A 23,700-nucleotide genomic window follows, 5' to 3' on the forward strand; every position below is an offset into this window, starting at 1 on the left:
TGGTCTAAAAATGACAAGACTTCAAAGTAGCACAGCCAATGCGGACGGACTGCTGAATCAGCTTTATACTGAATATAGGCGAGGCACCAGGCGGTGTTGCGTCTCCATCTCTGCTAGCTAACTCACACCTTAACAACACAGCAGTGTGATTTAAACACCATCTGCTCAGCTCACACACCGACACATCACTCTGCCAGTTAGTTATACTGGGCGCTGTAATCTGGGGCGTCATCCACCCCAAAAATCTGAGGGGGCACAAAGTACGTGAGGATTGCTGGGGGGTGGATTTGGGCAGGCCGTCCTGAAGTTGGATAATTTTTTCAAACACCTGAAACAGCTTTTTCTTGCAATCTAGAGGCATAGTCATTATTCTTAATTCTGTCAAAAATATGTATATTTTTCTGCATATCTAACTATGCCTCTTGAGCTGTCTTTATTCTCCTGACTGGTGGTTCTTTTTTCAAAGAAACTAAATATTCTTCTCTGCCTCTGCTAAAATCTGGAGAAAATCTGGAAAGGAATGTGAGTCTTATTCAGTACATTTAGTTATTGCTTGCCTAGCAACCTTGCCAGCAGGCATCAAATCAAGCTTTATTTACAGCACATTTCATACATGGAATGCAATGCGCTTTACAGGAAACAACTAATAAAAACCAATGAAAATAAAAGCTGAAATATTTACTACACAACAAACATAAGATACAAAAACAAAATAATTACAAAACTGAACAACTAAAAAGCACCCTCAGAAAAAGCAAAGCTAAAAAGATGTGTTTTAAGATTTATTTTAAATATCTCCACAGTTTCAGACCCCCTCAGTTTTTCTGGCAGGCTATTCCAGAGGCTGTGGGCATAATAACTAAAGGCTGCCTCTCCATGCCTCTTGGCTTTGGGAGGGCCTCGGACCAAGAGCCAGAGGACCTGAGGGACCTACTGGGTACATAACTTAAAAGCATTGGGGTGCACAATTGTGGATTGATTTAAAAACCAATAGAATAATCTTCAAATTCATTCTAAAACTCACAGGCAGCCAGTGCAGAGACCTTAAAACTGGTGTGTGCTCTCCGGTGTATGCACTCCGTCTGGTCTTGGTCAAGAGCCGTGCTGCAGCAATCTGTATATTTTGCAGTTGACCAATGGCTTTCTTGGGTAGACCAGACAGGAGATCAATACAGTAGTCAAGTCTGCTTGTAATAAAAGTATGGATGAGTCTCTCTGTATCAGCCTGAGAGAGAAATGGCTGCACCGTGGCAAGGTTCCTCAGGTGGTAAAAAGCTATTTGTCACATTTCTAATGTGTGTTTCAACATTTAGTTCAGAATCTAAAATAACACCTAGGTTTTTTACCTGGTGTTTTATCTTTATTGCCTGTAAATTAAAATGTGCGGCTAAATTCTCTCTCTGTGCTTTGGCTCCAACAATAAGTACCTCGGTCTTATCTTGATTTAGCTGGAGGAAGTTTTGAGCCATCCAAGAATTTAAATCACTAATACAGTCTAAGAAAAATTCCGTGGAGCTAAAATCCTTGTGACACAGAAATAAAAGTTGTGTATCATCTGCGTAGCAGTGAAAATTAATGCTGTGCTTTCTGATAACGCTGCCAATGGGGTAACATATATAAACGGAACAGTACCGGACCCAAATTCAAACCTTATCAAACGCCACATGTGATATGTATTTTCTCTGAGTTATGATCACCACGGGTGACAAACTCTCAACCGGTTAAAAAGGTCCTAAACCAATTCAGAACTGGACTGGAGAGGCCAACCCACCTCTCCAGTCTGTCCAGAAGGACATCATGGCCAACAGTGTTGAATGCAGCACTTAAAACTAAGAGTACAATGACATAGAGCTGTTTGGCATCTGTGTTAGCTCTAATATAATTTACCACTTTAACTAAGGCAGTCTCTGTGCTGTGGTGGGCACGAAAACCAGATTGGAATTATTCAAAAATAAAGTTGCCACTTAAAAAAATGATTTAGCTGTTTGAACACCAATGCCAGCTATTATAGTTAGACAAGCTACTCTAACTTGATTGAAATAGCTTCTTGGTAGCTCGCTATGAATGACACATTTACGAAAATAGTAATGGCTTCAAAACCATCCAGCTGCCTACTAGACCCTATTACAACTGTAAGAATATTTTGAAGATAAACAACGCAGAGGACGAGAGGTCAAAAGTACTGAAAGTCAATAGAGTACTAATGGTCAATAGGGAATTATCAATGGAAATAGTTGGTTTTCAGTTCAACATCTGTTAGGAATGTCAGTCCTGAACTCATAGCTACGTGTGGCACGTTCTCATTGGTCCAACCTGAAATAGGATACTTGTTATTTGGCCATTGGCACAGTTTTATTGCAAGGAATTCTAATTGGTCAACCATAGGCTAGGGCTGGGTTATAAACTACATCCTGTCCCTTTGTTCTGTGGAGAGAATCACTGGGGAGAATCACTGGGGTCAGGGGAACATGAACATCTACCTCCCCGCATGATTCATCCTCTTTGAATAATAATACACCTATTTTCCTCCCCCTGATTTACTTTGCGTTCTGTGTTATTGAAGAGTAACATCAACTGCTAACATTTGGTGCCATGACCCGGATGAATAGGTCTGAACAACAAGAAAAACTCAACTGTGTGTTGATCTAGAAGATAGAGAGAAGGCTGAGCACAACCCACTTTGGGGAGTCAACTCAATCTTCTGGTTGATGGCAGAAGTGCTGGGTGAGTCTAGACCAATATCATTTTAAAAGAGCCAAATCAGATTCAAATTAATGCATGCAATGAGTGATACGTATCTGTGATGTTTAAGGTTCAAGTCCTTTGTTCTCTATTATAGGTGTTTGAGTCCTCTAACATTTTAGAGTCCTTTGTTTTGTGAAACCTTCTTGTTGCATAGAAGTGAGTTGCTAGTTGAGTAGCAATTTTTACACTTGCGGTTAATCTAAGCCTTCAACAAGCTTTTTGAAGTGAACATACGTTTTTATGGGTAGCCAGGACCTACAGAGACAATGTGTTCTAGAAGAGGTTTGAGTCCTCAAAAGAGGATATATTTTGGGGTTAAATGAATATATAAACAAAGAGATATATATTATACAACTTTTAAAGTTAATATAATGCCATTGTTAAGTGAGAAAATCACTCTGGAAAAGGGCGGAACAGATATTTTAAATTCACTCTTTAGTGATATGAAGAACCATTTCAAAGTAGAGAAGTGTAGGCAAGAGATAATGAAGAAATATTCCGTCATTGTTGACAAAGATGGAATATGGAATCTCTCTGATGTATAAAAAGCTTGGGGAAAAATACAGAGAATGTCTAATTCCTTGACAAAGACACGATGGTCTTTAACTGTTTTAGCCGAAGTAAGAAAACGGGATGAGAAATTCTTTCTGGAGAATCGTGACAGGACATTGAAGAGAGATAAAGAAAGTTTAAGGGCTCTTGGTGAACAGATCAAAACCTTGAAAGAATAAATTCAACAATTACAGGCAAGGGTCGTAAAACCAGACTTGACCCCCACCTGTGGACCATTTGTTCCCTCAATCTACCCTCACACTGAGTAGCGGAATGATGATCGGGTTTCAAGCATCTGGTCAGCACTGCCTGGCTTTGAGTCAACAGATACTGACAGCAGTGACGAATTATGTCTTAGGCCAACCAGAACACAGGCTGTAAAGGGTAGTAAAGACAAACCTCAGGTGACAGTAATCACACATAAATCAGCATCTCCAAAACAGTTGGATGAATGGTCAAATACGTTGAAACATCCGTGAGAAGTGGGTGTGAAAACATGGGACCATTTGAAGCGCTATAGTGTTATAAGAAACTCTACAATCTACATCCTTATGATGGGTAGAATTATTAGCCTTTGTTTTGAACAACCGTGAACATGGTGTAGAGCAAGATGTGGTCGATGGATGGAGAGCCATACATGTTTTCCTTAAGGGTCTGACCAATACAACCACTAATTGGGGAGAGAAATGTGTTCAAAAACTGAAAGAACAGTTTGTTGAATTTGAAGAAATGTTTAGAGCAGAAGTGGTTAGACACAGTGGGTTACCCGACATGGAAGATGAAGATACACTCAATTCCTCCAAAAATGGGGCAATCACTCATCAGCTGATGCAATCCATACATGATGATTTGCGAAAAACTTTTGTTTCCACAACTAATGACTGGGAGAGACAAAACGACGGTGACATCATCGACAGACTGTCACGACTGGACAGAGACATCAATCAACATAATAAACCGGCTGTTATCAGAGTTGTGCAGGTTCTGAGTGAAACCAACAACATTATCCGTTCAGCAGAAGAGAAACCTGGTGTATGTCATGATTGCGGGATTTCTGGTCACTGGCAATGAGAATGTCGGGGAAGAAAACGTGTTTTTATGAGAAGTGGCCAGGAGAAGCAGGGTCCGTCTAAGGGAAAATGAAATCAAGACAACAGTCCCAACAAGACAATGCTGATGCAGAAATGTAAGAAGCTCTCTCCGGCTCAGCAACAAAGTTTGCTGGATGCTGTGGACTAATAGACCCCCCATCTCAACTGGTGTACATATGAAATCGGATGGAATATATGTGAACATGATGGTTAATAACTTTGCAGTAGATTCTCTAGTAGATAAGGGTGCTGAAGTCACTGTATTGCTCATATGTTATGCAAAACATATACTGTATGTCCTCAGTACACGGGCAAGAAGATGAAAGCAACAGGAGTGGGGAGTGGGGGGGGGGGGACAGATATGAAACAGACCAAACCATTATCAATTTCTATTGGTCCAATGAAGATTGATGCAGGGGTGTGGATAGGCTCATTTGAACAACCTATTTTAATCCTTGACGTTATTATGCAACTTGACTGTACATTGAACATTTCTGAAGGGGAGGTGAAGTGGCAAATTAGACAACTGCAGGGATCTACAGTTCCGAACTATGCTATTTGGACTACGAAGAAAAATGAGTGTGGAACTTTGGATATGGAACCAATGTGCTTGATAGGTGTTGCCCCACCTTGCACAAAACAATATCTCATTAGCAAGGAAAGCTATGGTTGCTACTAAAGTAGTGGAGGCTCCTAACATCATCACACAACGTGGCACACCATGTAATCCTGCTACTCTGATGCTTCCTCAGTTTCCAGTATCTCTGCTGCAATAGTCTGTGCCGGAAGGGCTAGGGTCAGTCTGTCTTATCTGGTGAAATTCTCCTGTCTTATCTGGTGTAATTCTCCTGTCTTATTTGGTGTGCTGTGTGAACTTAAGCATGCTCCCTCTAATTCTCCCTCTCCCCTCCCCCTACCCCCTCTCTCCTCTCTTCCTCCCCTCCCGGAGGACCTGGGCCCTAAGACCATGCCTCAGGACTACCTTGCCTGATGACTCCTGCCTGTCCCTGTCCCGTCCTCAGTCCATCTGGTCGTGCTGGTGATCCAGATTCTGCTGTCTTGCCTGTGGCTATGGAACCCTGACCTGTCCACCTGACGTGCTACCTTGTCCCAGACCTGCTGTTTTCGACCCTAGCTCTCCCTCTCACTTTCTTCCTCTCTCTCTCTCTCTCTCTACCGCACCTGCTGTCTCGACCTCTGAATGCTCAGCTATGATAAGTCAACTGACATTTATTCCTTAGGTGCTGAACTGTTGCACCCTCTACAACCACTGATTACTATTTGACCCTGCTGGTCATCTATGAACATTTGAACAATCTGGTCTTAATGACCATGTACTCTTATAATCTCCACCTGGCACAGCCAGAAAAGGACTGGCCGTCAAACAGAGCCTGGTTCCTCTCTAGGTTTCTTCCTAGGTTCCTGCCTTTCTATGGAGTTTTTCCTAGCCACCGTCCTTCTACATCTGCATTACTTGCTGTTTGGGGTTTTAGGCTGGGTTTCTGTATAAGCACTTTGTGACATCTGCTGATGTAAAAAGCCTTTATAAATACATTTGATTTGATTTACGTATTAGTCATTTAGCAGACACACTTATCTAGATCGACCTACAGTTAGTGCATTCATCTTAAGATAGCTAGGAGGGACAACCACATATCACAGTCATTGTAAGTACATTTTTCCACAAAGTAGCTATCAGCAAAGTCAGAGCTAGTATTGGGGAAAAGAGTCAAGTGAGAGTGTTAGTTAACGAAAGGCTTTTTTTGGCTCTATATCTTATAGGATTAACTCCCCACCTGCCCTGCCAGCCAGTTGGATATTCTGCAGTTTCCCTGAGAAGCCAAGAAGGGCTACTTTAAATAATCATAAGCAGTTTTGCGTGCATCATTAATTCAGTCCTGACTAAAGACATTTAATCATTCCTGGGAGGATGAGGAAAGGCCTGGGCTGCCAGCAGTGAGTTGTGGTGCAGGCACATAACGGAGCAACTCTGACTCTGGTGAACTCTGGTAGCTAGCTACTAGACATTTCTTTCTCTTTCCATACCTGGAGATGAACACTTGGATGCTTTGCTTGGCCCGGTGAGGAGGGGAGGTCAGTCATGTGACCAGCCTGCTGCCCCCAGGGATGGATCTGTCATCTTTCATTCAGATCACGGCTTCAAAGCGGGAATTGGAACAGAACCATGCATGCAAAGCTGAATTGAATATGAAGCGATGGACAGCAATGGTCATCCTCTGGACATCCATCCTTGGCTGACCATGGAAAGTACTATCATGTTCAGGTGGAAAAACAATGCCCTATGGCCAGTGTACCATGGCCATAGCTCGCAGGTTTATAGGCATGTGAGACCAAGTCGAACATCACTCTCCAGTTATACTGAGCAGCATTTTCTCCATGTTTTTCCCTTTATCCTTCATGTACTGTAGCTGAAGGAGGATAGTAACCGAAAGCTTGCTAGATCAAATCCCCGAGCTGACAAGGTAAAAATCTGTCATTTTGCCCCTGAGCAAGGCAGTGTTCTCCGGGCTCCAATGACATGGATGTCGATTAAGGCAGCTCCCGCATCTCTCTGATTCAGAGGGGTTGGACACATTTCAGTTGACTAGGTATCCCTCTTTCCCTTTGCCTTTCCCATATAGCCGTTGTCCCTCCACTTCTCTGGGTTAGCTATACCTGACTTGGGTGTCCACAGCACACCTGCCTGCCATTGGTCCACCCACAGGACACATTAGAGTCTAACCCCAATCCCCATTAGGCAAGAAATATACTCACTAGAGACTACAGACTGACTCCATGGCCTCTGTGCTTAATGAGCAGAAACATCATTTATTATGCTCGGAAAGCCTGGGTTTCTATGAGGAGTTTGAGGAGTAGGGCATGGTTTGATCCCATAGTGAAATTGCAGAGGAAAAATACAAATAAAACTGAATTGAAGTGAGCTGGATTGTGACCCATACACCTGCTGTTCTACGCTGTGAAAGTTGAGAGTGCAGTGGCCCAATTCTCTGCTCTGCAGCGCTGGAAAGCGTTTACTTAGAGGGTAATGTCAGGGAGATGCACACTGACAAGAGCACAGAGTAGCCCAGCATGCATCCTTCCGGGCACAGGGCTCACACACACGCCCACAAAGAAATGCTCAACACGTGGGCACAAGTTAACACAAATTGAAATGCAGAGACATAAAAATACCTCATTGCCCTGAGCTGAGCCCCTGTCTTTTAAATCTTATCATCATTGTGTTTGTCGACTTGACTAGGCAGCCGCTAGCATGGCAGATAAGAGGACGAACAGGATGCTCGTTCACTGACAATGCAGATTAATTCCAAATCAATTAAACTAAAGATATAAAGCTACAGGACTGCTTTTTCTGCGCCCGCAGCTTTTTGCCTAGACCGTGGGTTTAAAAGACATTCCATTTGACAACCATCCCCCCTAAACTATCAGCATGCATGAAGAAGCTCTAATGATTTTAATTATTCACCCCACACAAACCACTTAATTATTCACCCCACACAAACCATGTGTTTATGCATGTAAATACCACCTCTAAAATGTTAATTGCTTTTACCTTTTTTTTAAAGAACACAGTAGAGATTTTAGACCAAATAAGTACATTTTTGGGGTAGGGGAGAGCGGGGTAAGTTGTGCCAAAGAGTTAGATGAGCCACCCTTTGTGCATGGTTTCCCAGAAACAAGGGGTGGCTCAACTAACCCTTTGGCTCAACAAAGTATAACACCAGAACCAGTGACATTTTGACTCACACCCTACCTCTTCCTAAATATGTAATATTTATATGTAATAAAAAAAGTTGCTCATGTCCTTGCAAATCATACAAACAAGTGACGTATAAAAATATGTTTCAAATGAAAACAGAGATGACTGCCTTAAAATATAAACAGTAGGCTATTAACCTATTTCAATGATATTGAAATACATTTCATGTTCAATCAGTTGAGTTCTATTTTGCTACTTGTAGGCTTCTGTGTGTAGTTTGTCTCAATATATTTAATGATGCATAGCGTAATGTGCACAATGATGTGCCAACTCTGTGATTTTGTGAATTTTTATTGGGTAAGCATTAGAATAAGCTTGCCTCAATATTTGCAGCCGTAGGTGGTAATATATCTCGAGGAGCTGATCTATCGTCAGTATTGTGAAATAATTATAACATTAAGGTAACTTGAATGGAGAAGGTTGGTCCGAGAGCAGCGCTCCCCTTCAATCGATCCTATCGACACACTTAGCGACCGTCCTCTCTGCGTGGTGTTTTGGGAAACGCATGTTACATCTTCTGCCATTGTAGGAAAGATGCATCGTTAAAACACTCTTAAGCCTCTTAAGTTTCATCATTATCGGGAAAACAGGCACTGGTCAAGATATTGAACAGAGAGATCTAAATCTGAATGTAGGCATACATTTAAGATATACAATATACCACACCCCCATTTCATTAATTACACTTTGAACTACAAGCACCATCACCCACTGCCACAGGACACCATCACCCACTGTCACAGGACACCATCACCCACTGTCACAGGACACCATCACCCACTGTCACAGGACACCATCACCCACTGCCACAGGACACCATCACCCACTGCCACAGGACACCATCACCCACTGTCACAGGACACCATCACCCACTGCCACAGGACACCATCACCCACTACCACAGGACACCATCACCCACTGCCACAGGACACCATCACCCACTGCCACAGGACACCATCACCCACTGCCACAGGACACCATCACCCACTGCCACAGGACACCATCACCCACTGCCACAGGACACCATCACCCACTGCCACAGGACACCATCACCCACTGTCACAGGACACCATCACCCACTGCCACAGGACACCATCACCCACTGTCAAAGGACACCATCACCCACTGTCACAGGACACCATCACCCACTGCCACAGGACACCATCACCCACTGTCACAGGACACCATCACCCACTGTCACAGGACACCATCACCCACTGTCACAGGACACCATCACCCACTGTCACAGGACACCATCACCCACTGTCACAGGACACCATCACCCACTGTCACAGGACACCATCACCCACTGTCACAGGACACCATCACCCACTGTCACAGGACACCATCACCCACTGCCACAGGACACCATCACCCACTGTCACAGGACACCATCACCCACTGCCACAGGACACCATCACCCACTGCCACAGGACACCATCACCCACTGCCACAGGACACCATCACCCACTGTCACAGGACACCATCACCCACTGTCACAGGACACCATCACCCACTGTCACAGGACACCATCACCCACTGCCACAGGACACCATCACCCACTGCCACAGGACACCATCACCCACTGTCACAGGACACCATCACCCACTGCCACAGGACACCATCACCCACTGCCACAGGACACCATCACCCACTGTCACAGGACACCATCACCCACTGTCACAGAACACCATCACCCACTGTCACAGGACACCATCACCCACTGCCACAGGACACCATCACCCACTGCCACAGGACACCATCACCCACTGTCACAGAACACCATCACCCACTGTCAAAGGACACCATCACCCACTGCCACAGGACACCATCACCCACTGTCAAAGGACACCATCACAGGACACCATCACCCACTGCCACAGGACACCATCACCCACTGCCACAGGACACCATCACCCACTGTCAAAGGACACCATCACAGGACACCATCACCCACTGCCACAGGACACCATCACCCACTGCCACAGGACACCATCACCCACTGTCAAAGGACACCATCACAGGACACCATCACCCACTGCCACAGGACACCATCACCCACTGCCACAGGACACCATCACCCACTGTCACAGGACACCATCACCCACTGCCACAGGACACCATCACCCACTGTCACAGGACACCATCACCCACTGCCACAGGACACCATCACCCACTGCCACAGGACACCATCACCCACTGCCACAGGACACCATCACCCACTGCCACAGGACACCATCACCCACTGTCACAGGACACCATCACCCACTGCCACAGGACACCATCACCCACTGTCACAGGACACCATCACCCACTGTCACAGGACACCATCACCCACTGTCACAGGACACCATCACCCACTGCCACAGGACACCATCACCCACTGCCACAGGACACCATCACCCACTGTCACAGGACACCATCACCCACTGTCACAGGACACCATCACCCACTGTCACAGGACACCATCACCCACTGTCACAGGACACCATCACCCACTGCCACAGGACACCATCACCCACTATCAAAGGACACCATCACCCACTGTCACAGGACACCATCACCCACTGCCACAGGACACCATCACCCACTGTCACAGGACACCATCACCCACTGTCACAGGACACCATCACCCACTGTCACAGGACACCATCACCCACTGTCACAGGACACCATCACCCACTGTCACAGGACACCATCACCCACTGTCACAGGACACCATCACCCACTGTCACAGGACACCATCACCCACTGTCACAGGACACCATCACCCACTGCCACAGGACACCATCACCCACTGTCACAGGACACCATCACCCACTGCCACAGGACACCATCACCCACTGCCACAGGACACCATCACCCACTGCCACAGGACACCATCACCCACTGTCACAGGACACCATCACCCACTGTCACAGGACACCATCACCCACTGTCACAGGACACCATCACCCACTGCCACAGGACACCATCACCCACTGCCACAGGACACCATCACCCACTGTCACAGGACACCATCACCCACTGCCACAGGACACCATCACCCACTGCCACAGGACACCATCACCCACTGTCACAGGACACCATCACCCACTGTCACAGGACACCATCACCCACTGTCACAGGACACCATCACCCACTGTCACAGGACACCATCACCCACTGTCAAAGGATCTTTCTGATTGAAAGGGGGTCAAATACTTATTTTCCTCATTAAAATGCAAATCAATTTATAATATTTTTGACATGCGTTTTTCTGGATTTTTGTTGTTATTCTGTCTCTCACTGTTCAAATAAACCTACCATTAAAATTATAGACAGATCCTTTCTTTGTCAGTGGGCAAACGTACAAAATCAGCAGGGGATCAAATACTTTTTTCCCTCTGTCACGCCCTTATCCCTCTGTCACGCTTATGTCTCTAGTTGGTTTGGTCAGGGTGTGATTTGGGGTGGGCATTCTATGTTTTGTTTTCTATGTTTCTTTATTTCTATGTTTTGGCCAGGTATGGTTCTCAATCAGGGACAGCTGTCTATCGTTGTCTCTGATTGAGAATCATACTTAGGTAGCCCTTTTCCCCTCCTTTCAGTGTGGGTAGTTAACTTTGTTTGTGGCACTATAGCCCTGTAAGCTTCACGGTTGTTGCTGTTGTTTGTTGGCGACATATTAAATAAAAAGGAAAATGTACGCTCACCACGCTGCACTTTGGTCCACTTCTTTTGATGGCCGTGACACCCTCACTGTATACATTTGTAATAATGACAATTACAACAATACTGAATGAACAATGAACACTTTTATTTTAACTTAATATAATACATAAATAAAATCAATTTAGTCTGAAATAAATAATGAAACATGTTCAATTTGGTTTAAATAATGCAAAAACACAGTTTTGGAGAAGAAAGTAAAAGTGCAATATGTACCATGTAAAAAAGTTTTAGGTTGTAGTTATTATAGGAACTATAGGACTATTTCTCTCTATACCATTTGTATTTCACATACCTTTGACTATTGCATGTTCTTATAGGCACTATAGTATTGCCAGCCTAATCTCGGGAGTTGATGGGCTTGAAGTCATAAACAGCGCTGTGCTTCAAGCATTGCTAAGAGCTGCTGGCAAACGCAGAAAAGTGCTGTTTGAATGAATGCTTACCAGCCTGCTGCTGCCGACCCCCGCTCAGTCAGACTGCTCTATCAAATATCAAATCATAGACTTAATTATAATATAATAAACACACAGAAATACGAGCCTTAGGTCATTAATATGGTCAAATCCGGAAACTATCATTTAGAAAACAAAACGTTTATTCTTTCAGTGAAATACAGAACCGTTTCGTATTTTATCGAACAGGTGGCAACCCTAAGTCTCAATATTGCTGTTACATTGCACAACCTTCAATGTTATGTCATAATTATGTAAAATTCTTAGGAAGAAATGGTCTTCACACAGTTCGCAAAGAGCCAGGCGGCCCAAACTGCTGCATATACCCTGACTCTGCTTGCACTGAACGCAAGAGAAGTGACACAATTTGACCAGTTAATATTGCCTGCTAACATTCATTTATTTTAACTAAATATGCAGGTTTAAAAACATATACTTGTGTATTGCTTTTAAGAAAGGCATTGATGTTTATGGTTAGGTACATTTGTGCAACAATTGTGCTTTTTTCACTAATGCGCTTTTGATAAATCATCACCCGTTTGGCGAAGTTGAAGTAGGTTGATTATATGCAATGCAGGACAAGCTAGTTAAACTAGTAATATCATCAACCATGTGTAGTTAACTAGTGATTATGTTAAGATTGATTGTTTTTTATAAGATAAGTTTAATGCTAGCTAGCAACTTACCGTGGCTCCTTGCAGCCACCAGGTCCTTTTGATGCTGCACTCATGCAGTTTCCTAGTGGATTGCAATATAATCGGCGTCAAAAAATGCCGATTACCGATTGTTATGAAAACTTGAAATCAGCCATGCCGATTAATCGGTCGACCTCTACACAGGACAACATCACAGGACACCATCACACACTGTCACAGGACACCATAACCCACTGTCACAGGACACCATAACCCACTGTCACAGGACACCATCACCCACTGTCACAGGACACCATCACCCACTTACCCCAAGGCGGCTCAACTTACTCCATATCCAAGTTAAGTTGTGCTATGTTTTCAAAACTATTATGTTACCATGATTTTGAATTATTTCCAGGGATACACAACATCCTGAAATACTGTTAGAATGAATACTATATTTCCCTTGACAAAAAAAAATATGCTTTCTGTTATAATAGAAACACAGCTCAGCTTCCTATTTGAGTCTCCAATATTGCCTAACATAGAACAGAACTAATGGTGAGTAGGTGTTAGTTGACAAGGTTGAAAATGTTGTTCCTCTTCAAACCACTAGAACAGAGAGTTTCTGCTGATGGGAGCCTCCTGCACTATGTTGGGGTCTTTACTGAGCATGGAAGGATTACTAATATACATCGCCCGGGGGAAATTAGATTCTAATAATTTAAGAGAACAACTTCCATCAATCTCAAAATAATAAAGCTTTAGAAAGCAACCCATTTAGAGTACAGCTGTTTAAAGAATAATTGTATTGAAAAGCCAGATTTCATACTCTATAGCCCACTGCCAAATACAGAACAAAACAATCTGAATGGTTTAGGCTTAAAGTTGTGTTATTCACGTCCATCAACTCATACGTCTGAGTGATTCACATCAATCGTATACAACATGTAGAGGGTGATATATAATCACTAATATGCAAAAGATAACAAGGAGCAGTCAAGGGGGAAAATGAACATACAGTGTAACTATATTCAGCTCACTATGAAACCATGCTCCTTCCTGTATGCAATCTGATACCAGGAAACAAACATTCTTTACATACCATGGCCCCATTTTCTATAAATCCCCATCTGATATCCAGATTACGATCTTCCACACCGCACCTTCACCCGAGAGTCTAGTTGGACACCAATAATTAAGTTTATCTTAATGTCCTTACACTTCATTCTGTCTCAGGTCTACAGTGACTAAGGTCTGTCCTACCTATACTTCATGCCGGTCCGTATGCTCTGGTCGCTGGACGTGGGCTGGCTCTGGACAGTGAGCTGTCCCAGACTACGGGCCACCATGGCCACAGCCCTGAACTTGCTGCGGGTGCCTGTGTTGGGGCTGTTGGCATTCTGGCGGTGGTTGAGCCGTTCCTCTGTACTGCGGCTCACCCCTCCACGGTTGTGGTCCGTACACACTAACGACACCTGCATCCTGGCTGGGACTAGGAGCCGCCCGGCACGGCTTTAGGTGCTCCGGTTAAAGCTTGTGGTGGGTCAGTCTAATACACGGCTACTTTCAGTCTGGATAGTCTCTTGGTCAGGTCAGTGCCAGAGTAGGCAGGGTACTCGGGTCGGTGTCAGGGTAGTCAGCTATGTCTGCAGAGACAAGAGGAGAGGAGAATTATCGTCTTCCGAGGGTTTCCTGCTTCAACACAGCCTCAGCCTGTGTGGGTCTCTCTGCTTTGTCTGCTACAGAAACCAACAACTGGCCACTGCAAACTGCAGGCACAGGAACACCGTCTCGGTCCCGGGAGAGTCCAGAAACAGACGAAGACGCACCTTCCAAAAAAGGTACAGCGTCTTACGACGAGAAGAGCAATTTAATGAATCTCCCTTTGCAGTCTCGACTGGCTTGTCCTCGATTCATCCGTCTGTCTCACTCAAGCTTTCTGTAGTAATCAGAGGCTCATCACAGACTGACGTGCAGATGCAATCATCCTGCAATTTCCTTTTAATCTGGAGCTCAGTTCTACAGATAACACAGAGAATGGAGACACATGAGCACAAAGAGATGATGAACTACTCCAGGAGGTAAAATTCTGATCCCTTACAATGTCCACAGCAGCAGCAGCTGTCCTGGTTGTGTGACTACTCAGCAGCTCTGTTTTTCAATCAGAGAGCAGCCTCTTGTTCACTGACTCCCATCCCTCCGCTGTCTCCCGGATTACACTTACATGTGTATACCTAGCGCATGGTACAAAGAGGCAGAGTGAATGCAGACAGGAGAAGAGGAGGAGGAGGAGGAGAAAGAGAGAGGGTGAGAGGGATATTGAGAGATGCTATGGAGAGGAGTATTGAGAGGGTTACACTAGCACGAGAGAGAGAAAGAGCGAGCATGAGAGAGCGACAGATAGAGGGAGGGAGAGATGAAGGGAGGGGGCAAGAGAGAGTGTCCACAGCTGCTGTTATAGGAGAGGCTGGCTGGTGTATTTTTGATCAACTTCTCATCTCCTTCCCTGCTCCAGCATGGCTAAGTCACTGTGGCAGAGTGTGGTCCAGTCAGGTCCAGTATGGTACAGCTTGGTTCTGTCAGGTTCCGAATGGTCCAGTGTGGTTCAATCAGGTTCAGTCAGGTCCAATGTGGTTCAGTAGTTCATCTTCGGCTTCACATTAAATGTAAAACATCTGTCTCATTGTTCTATCTGTGAGGATACCTCGGGATTTTGGCAATGGGTCTCTTTATCTACTTCCCCAGAGTCAAATGAACTCGTGGATACCATTTTTTTGTCTCTTTGAAAATTTTGAAGGACGTTGCTCCCAAAGTTCCAAAGTATCCCTTTAACTGAAAATAAATTATTCCTGGCATATTTATTCATTTGAATAATTTTGTTACATAAATAAGAAAGAACATAGCCTGTATCCAATTACTTCCTGCATGGCGACAAGCAATTGATCTGTAAGACAACGTCCGTGTTCAGGGGGACTTAGTGAGTGGATGAGCTTGGCTTAATATAATAATGGTGGAAGGTCACAGTAAACACTGTGGTAATAAGAGACAACACACTATTGGTTGAAGGAGTGAGGAGACAGTAGAGGCTTGCGTTACAAGTAATCTAATACTGAACCTTATCTAACCAGGCCCATGCAGCTAGTTGCTTCTGCTGGAGGAGCTAATTAAAGGAGATGTCGTGAGGAACAGACAAACAGTAAGGCAGAGTGGAGAAGCAACCTCCATCAAAGGAATCCAGCAGACAAGCTGCAGCCAACTGACACACCTATTTTTAGAGCCTTAACCTTTTGCTCCAGGACTTATATAGAGTAAAAGCGTATTTAATTCAACTCATTTTAAATTGGATTTCACGCTTGCCTTTGGGGGGACAGGCCCAGGGAGAGTTGCTGTCCCATCTTCTCTCGTTGAAAGTGACTGTGTAGGGTAGATGGGCCACTGCAATGCACCTTCTACAAAATATTTATTGTGATTCCCGGCAATGGCTGTGGGGGAGGCCGTTGGGTCCCTGACTGCAACCCGTGTCACGCTCAGAGTGACGGTGTCATAGTGTTGTTCTAGAGGCTCTGGTCAGTGTCCCTGACTGGAGGGCAGGGTGCTGGGGAGCCCTCTCCCGTCCTAGTGGAGCAACAGAACATGAGAGCAGCCGCCCCCACACCCCTCACCCCAAACCCCTTGGGAGAAACTGGGGACAGTGTACAGGGAGGGGACAGGGGCTCAGGCTGCCCAGATAGTGTCAACATCTAATCCACACCACCCCAGACCCCACCCCTGGGGCTCCACCTGGTCATGTCCACTGAGCCTCTGACCTGGGCATGGCTATTGTTGCTGAGACGTGAGTGATCTGCTGTAATCATTACACCAAATAAGGCATTTATTGGCTGTTGATTTATCAGGTCATGAATGTGTGCAACCGAAACAGATCGATAAAAGCATGCGCCATCCGACAGGCCAGCAACCAATCATGTTAATGGATCAATATAATAATAGAATTTGATACATTGCTTCTACTTGCTTTTAGTGTGAAGCTGGAATAGATACAGATTTCAAGTTGATTAGTCATACAGGGAAACACATGTTATACACCGTCCAACCAAATGCTTACTTCCAGGTTCCTTCTCCACAATGCAACAATAAGAAATAATAAAAGATAATATGAACAGAAAGAAAATGGCTCCGTAGAATAGAACAACATTTTTAAGCATAAGTATACTTTAAGGCACAATTTATAGTCCAATATTTACACGTGTTTTGTGGAAGTATTTAGCAATCATAATAGATGCAAGCTTTCCTGTTTTTTCCCCAAAGATTGTTGGGGACCAATATTGTTAGGTAGTAGTACTGAGTTTACACTCAGATGTAACGCTGCCAGACAAAAGAACTACATAAGTCACTGCACAACACTCTAGGCCTACTATATCATATCATACACAAAGCACCAATCAAGTCTAACTGAAGCCGCTTTGGTCCCATCTGGCCTATAGTGTTCATATTGAATGTGCTTCTTGATCCAATAGACTAGACTATAGCAGACATGCAGAGGAGGAGAAAGGAAGGAGAAAGCGGGGGAGTGGCGCAGCACAGAGAGGGTGGTGACAGGAACCAAAGCGACATTCAGCATGATGAGCTAGGGTACCTCCGCTAATGGAGTCACACTTAGAGTAACACAGTAAACACGCCTGTCTATAGAAGGCTAAATGGAAAAACTAAAGTCTGGTGGAATAAAGATGCATGCCCACACACAGGGTAAGCATTTCAATAGTCCAAATTGTCTCCACATTCTGGATGGAACACCCACAGCAAAGGTCAGAACTGGGCAAACACCACATAGACCTATAGTAGCAACCATCCATCACCACTTCCTATTCATTCCTCAGTCTTCTGCTCCAACACGTAGACCTAATGACGATGCCTCTTCTCTCTACTCCTGGGCCTCGTATTACTGTAAGTTGCGAAATAAATCAACCATATGGGACTTGAAACATAAAATAACCCGAACAGACCCCAGCCACCCCAGTCATAGACTGTTCTCTCTACTACCGCATGGCAAGCGGTACCGGAGTGCCAAGTCTAGGTCAAAAAGGCTTCTCAACAGTTTTTACCCCTAAGACATAAGACTCCTGAACAGGTATTCAAATGGCTACCTGGACTATTTGCATTGTGTGCCCCCCCAAACCCTCTTTTTACGCTGCTGCTAGTCTCTGTTTATCATATATGCATAGTCACTTTAAAACCTCTTATGGATCCCTTCACGGGCCAATTCAAACTACAGGAATATCAATATTCAACATTCACAAAAATGTATGTGTAATTCATCAAAATAAAGCTTAACTTCTTGTTAATCCAGCCGCTGTGTCAGATTTCAAAAAGGCTTTACGGCGAAAGCAGACCATGTGATTATCCGAGGACAGCGCCCCACATACAAACACATGAAAATCATTTTTCAACCAAGCAGGTGCGACACAAAAGTCAGAAATAGCCATATAATAAATGCCTTACCTTTGAAGATCTTCTTTTTTTTTGCAATCCCAAATGTCTCATTGACACAATGAATGGTTCTTTTGTTTGATAAATTTCTTCTTTATATCCCCAAAATGTCCATTTATTTGGAGCGTTTGATTCAGAAATACAACTCGCCCAACATGACTACAAAGTATCTAATTAGTTACCTGTAAACTTGGTCCAAACATTTCAAACAACGTTCCTAATCCAACCTCAGGTATCCTAAAATGTAAATAATCTAAAAAACTTAAGACGGAATAAACTGTTTCTAATACCGGATAAAAACAACGTGAAGCGCATTCCTGTTCACGCGCACCAAAATAGTAGGGACCTTCAGAGTGACACATGGAATGAATAGCACTACTTCTTCATTTCTCAAAAGAAAAACATCGACAAATTTCTAAAGACTGTTGACATCTAGTGGAAGCCATAGAAACTGCAACCGGGGCCCTATTTAATCAGGGTTCCCATAGAAAACCATTGGAAAACACAATGACCTCCAAAAACATTTTCCCTGGATGGATTGTTCTCGGGGTTTCGCCTGCCAAATCGGTTCTGTTATACTCGCAGACAGTATTCTAACAGTTTTAGAAACTTCAGAGTGTTTTCTATCCAAATCTACTAATTGTATGCATATCCTAGCTTCTGGGCCTGAGTAACAGACAGTTTACTTTGGGCACGCTTCTCATCCGGACGTGAAAATACTGCCCCCTATCCCTAAGAAGATTTATTAACTATACATTCATGTACATACTACCTCAATTGGGCCGACTAACCAGTGCTCCCGCACATTGGCTAACCGAGCTATCTGCATTGCGTCCCGCCACCCACCACCCGCCAACCCCTCTTTTACGCTACTGCTACTCTCTGTTCATCATATATGCATAGTCACTTTAACCATATCTACATGTGCATACTATCTCAATCAGCCTGACTAACCGGTGTCTGTATATAGCCTCGCTACTTTTATAGCATCGCTACTGTATATAGCCTGTCTTTTTACTGTTGTTTTATTTCTTTCCTTACCTATTGTTCACCTAATACCTTTTTTGCACTATTGGTTAGAGCCTGTAAGTAAGCATTTCAATGTAAGGTCTACACCTGTTGTATTCTGCGCACGTGACAAATAAACTTTGATTTGATACACAGGAGGCACACACTTTAAAGGGCTTTGGCTTTACTTAAAAAAAAAAACGTTGATCCTTAAATTAAGCCTTTTAGGTGCTGATGTATAACACAATAATGATTTAGAATGGTTATATCATAATCTATTACAGAGTACTGACACTGCAGGCCTGAATAGATTTAACAATAATATATTAACTTCTTAAATGTTCAAGTATTTTGATGGGCTTGCTAAGGGATACATTTCTTCCCTAGATATTTTAATCTTAGGATAAATCACACTGTTCTGGTGGGAGAGAACGGTCCTTACCTTAAATAAAGAACCTACTATTGATGTCTTTTGTTGGTAGAGTTGAAGAGAAGGTCTTGATGGCATTTGATTTTCTATGTCAGTCAGCAATTCAAAGCCACTACCTAAAGAAATACTATTATCTCTTCCCTCCCACTCCCCATGTCCCCCCTTACGTTGTGCCCTCTGCCTTTTCATTTTCATTAAGAGACCAACCAGTGTCTATCCCAAATCTACTAAAATGCTACAATCCCTCCTGGACACTGAATCATTCTGAGAGAGTGCAGTGTGCTGATAGGGCCTACATTTCACTCACTGTGAGGGGGAGGAAAGGGAGAGAGGGGAGCTTGAGAGGCAGCGAATAGGCCAACGATGCACATGGATTTCACTGATCACGGCTAGGCTACACACCACATGTTCTTAGAGGCATAGAGTTGAAGAGCGAAACTAGGAGAAAAAAGCACATTTCAAAGCAAAAAGTACACAATAGCAATGATACATCCTGGAGTCTCTTTCTCTGACCAACTACTGCCACACAACATGGACATGTTCAACACCCCCCACCTGACAAATAACTGCTTCTGGCCTGTCCTTCAAAGTCCTGGGCAGCAGGGAGATTAGCCAATCGATGATGCAAAAATGTTATAATGACGCCTCTGGGGAGTCACTGCTGATAACACTGACCCTTCATCCCAATCCTTCAGACAGTCTACTTAGCTGCTGGGGAAGACAACGACAGAGACCACTTGGGGTTACTTACTGAAGGCTGCACCATTCCTTGAAGGGATGGAAATAGGCCTAGCTAGTTAGTGGCCCACGGAGGTTCCATTATCAATTTTACTGCAAAATCTATGCTATATGTCAGCTCTAACTATCTAACTCTCAGGCATGCGCTTCCTATAAATACAGCAGAAACAAAATAGCCTAATAGGCACCCCAAAAATACTGGGACAACAATGTACTGAAAGGGACATTATCTTTAAAAGTTCATATGGAGGTTTAGTCTTTGTGGCACCTAATTTGTTCTCTGGGGTCTTCATGCACCTCAGTCACTCTGTAGCTAGCTAGCGCCAACAAAGACAGACATTACTACAGGGGGCCAACCAGGCTTGTGTCCACAAAGTACACTATATATAAAAAAGTATGTGGACACACCTTCAAATCAGTGGATTTGGCTATTTCAGCCACACCTGTTGCTGACAGGTGTATAAAATCGAGCACACAGCCATGCAATCTTCATTGACAAACATTGGCAGTAGAGTGGCCTTACTGAAGAGCTCAGTGACTTTCAACATGGTACGGTCATAGGATGCCACCATTCCAACAAGTCTGTTCAAATTTCTGCCCTTGTCACACCCTGGCCTCTGTTATATTGATTTTATTTATTAGTTTAGTTAGGTCAGGGTGTGACATGGGATGTTTGTGTGTTTTGTCTAGTTTAGGGTGTGTGTATTGTTTAGGGGGTTGTGTATAGTGTATGGGGTTGTGTTCAGTATAGAGGTTTAGGAAAGTCTATGGTTGCCTGGTTTGGTTCTCAATCAGAGACAGCTGTTTATTGTTGTCTCTGATTGGGAGCCATATTTAAGGCAGCCATAGGCTTTAGGTGATTGTGGGTAATTGTCTATGTCTGTTGCATGTGTGCACGTAGTTTGTTTAGCTTCACGTTGTTTTTGTTCGTTTGTAGTGTTTTGTTTGTCTTCATTAAAAGAAGATGTCTTTCTTTCACGCTGCGCCTTGGTCCACTCATTCGTCTCATGTCGATCGTGACAGCCCTGCTAGAGCTTTCCTGGTCAACTGAAAGTGCTCTTATTGTGAAATGGAAAAGTCTAGGAGCAACAACGGCTCAGCCGTGAAGTGCTAAGACTCACAAGGTCACAGAACGGAACCGCAGAGTGCTGAAGCGTGTATCGGGTAAAAAACGTCTGTCTTTGTTGCAACACTCACCACCGAGTTCCAAACTGCCTCTGGAAGAAACGTCAGCACAAGAACTGTTTGTCTGGAGCTTCATGAAATAGGTTTCCATGGCCGAGCAGAGACACACAAGCCTAAGATCACCATGTGCAATGCCAAGCGTTGGCTGGAGTGGTGTAAAGCTTAGCACCATTGGACTCTGAAGCAGTCGAAAAGCTTTCTCTGGAGTGATGAATCAGGCTTCACCATCTGGCAGTCCGACGGCCGTATCTGGATTTGTCGGATGCCAGGAGAACACTACCTGCCCGAATGCATAGTGCCAACTGTATAGTTTGGGGGAGGAGGAATAATGGTCTGGGGCTGTTTTTCATGGTTCGGGCTAGGCCCCTTAGTTCCAGTGAAGGGAAATCCAAGCCAGGTCCATACAGAAATGGTTTGTCGAAGACAGAGTGGAAGAACTTGACTGGCCCGCACATAGCCCGGACCTCAACCCCATCTAACACATTTGGGATGAATTGGAACGTCGAATGCGGGCCAGGCCTTATCGCCCCACATAAGTGCCCGAAACAGCAGAGGGAGCACCCCCCTATCCACATCCAAGGGACAGTACTGGAGAAGGAGGAAAGTTTTAAGTTCCTCGGCATACACATCACAGACTGAAATGGTCAAACCACACAGACAGTGTGGTGATGAAGGCACAACAGCGTTTTTTTTCAGCCTCTTCAACCTCAGGAGGCTGAAGAAATGTAGCTTGTCACCTAAAACATGGACAAACTTTTACCGATGCACAATCAAGAGCATCCTGTCGGGCTGTATCACCGCCTGGTACGGCAACTGCACCGCCCTCAACCGCAAGGCTCTCCAGAGGGTGGTGCAGTCTGCACAACGTATTACCTGGGGCAAACTACCTGCCCTCCAAGACACCTACAGCACCCGATGTCACAGAAAGGCCAAAAAGATCATCAAGGACAACAACCACCCGAGCCACTGCCTGATCACCACGCTACCATCCAGAAGGCGAGATCAGTACAGGTTAGAGGTCAACCGATTAATCGGAATGGCCAATTAATTAGGGCCGATTTCAAGTTTTCATAACAATCGGTAATCTGCATTTTTTTGACGCCGATTACAATGCACTCCGCGAGGAGACTGTGTGGCAGGCTGACCACCTGTTATGCGAGTGCAGCAAGGAGCCAAGGTAAGGTGCAAGCTAGCATTAAACTTATCTTGTAAAAAACAATCAATCTTAACATAATCACTAGTTTACTACACATGGTTGATGATATTACTAGTTTATTAAGCTTGTCCTGCGTTGCATATAATCGATGCGGTGCCTGTTAATTTATCATTGAATCACAGCCTACTTCGCCAAACTGGTGATTTAACAAGCTCATTTGCAAAAAAAGCACAATCGTTGCACGAATGTACCTAACCATAAACATCAATGCCTTTCTTAAAATCAATACACAGAAGTATATTTTTTTAAACGTGCATATTTAGTTAAAAGAAATTCATGTTAGTAGGCAATATTAACTAGGCAAATTATGTCACTTCTCTTGCGTTCATTGCATGCAGAGTCAGGGTATATGCAACAATTTGGGCCGCCTGGCTCGTTGGGAACTAATTTGTCAGAATTTTACATAATTATGACATAACATTGAAGGTTGTGCAATGTAACAGCAATATTTAGACATATGGATGCCACCCATTTTGTATTTCACTGAAATAATAAACGTTTTGTTTTCAAAATTATAGTTTCTGGATTTGACCATATTAATGATCTAAGGCTCGTATTTCTGTGTGTTATTATATTCTAATTAAGTCTAGGATTTGATAGCGCAGTCTGACTGAGCGGTGGTACGCAGCAGCAGGCTCGTAAGCATTCATTCAAACAGCACTTTCCTGC

The 23,700-nt window shown here is 44.1% G+C and overlaps 1 protein-coding gene across 4 annotated transcripts in view; it reads right to left on the bottom strand.

Annotated features, from left to right (window-relative positions):
• LOC129815185 (voltage-gated potassium channel subunit beta-2-like) overlaps positions 1-23,700 on the bottom strand; it is a 175,390-nt gene that overhangs the window by 47,502 nt on the left and 104,188 nt on the right. Inside the window, exon 1 of one of the 4 annotated variants that reach the window (XM_055868679.1) lies at positions 14,234-15,311. The exons of the other annotated variants lie outside the window; for them this stretch is intronic. Within the exon in view, the coding sequence (XP_055724654.1) occupies positions 14,234-14,451 (218 nt within the window). The 5' untranslated portion in view covers positions 14,452-15,311. Of the gene's footprint in view, positions 1-14,233; positions 15,312-23,700 lie in introns of those variants that run through there. 4 annotated transcript variants of the gene reach the window in all.

Source organism: Salvelinus fontinalis, chromosome 18, assembly GCF_029448725.1.
Source record: "Salvelinus fontinalis isolate EN_2023a chromosome 18, ASM2944872v1, whole genome shotgun sequence".
Taxonomy (NCBI): domain Eukaryota; kingdom Metazoa; phylum Chordata; class Actinopteri; order Salmoniformes; family Salmonidae; genus Salvelinus; species Salvelinus fontinalis.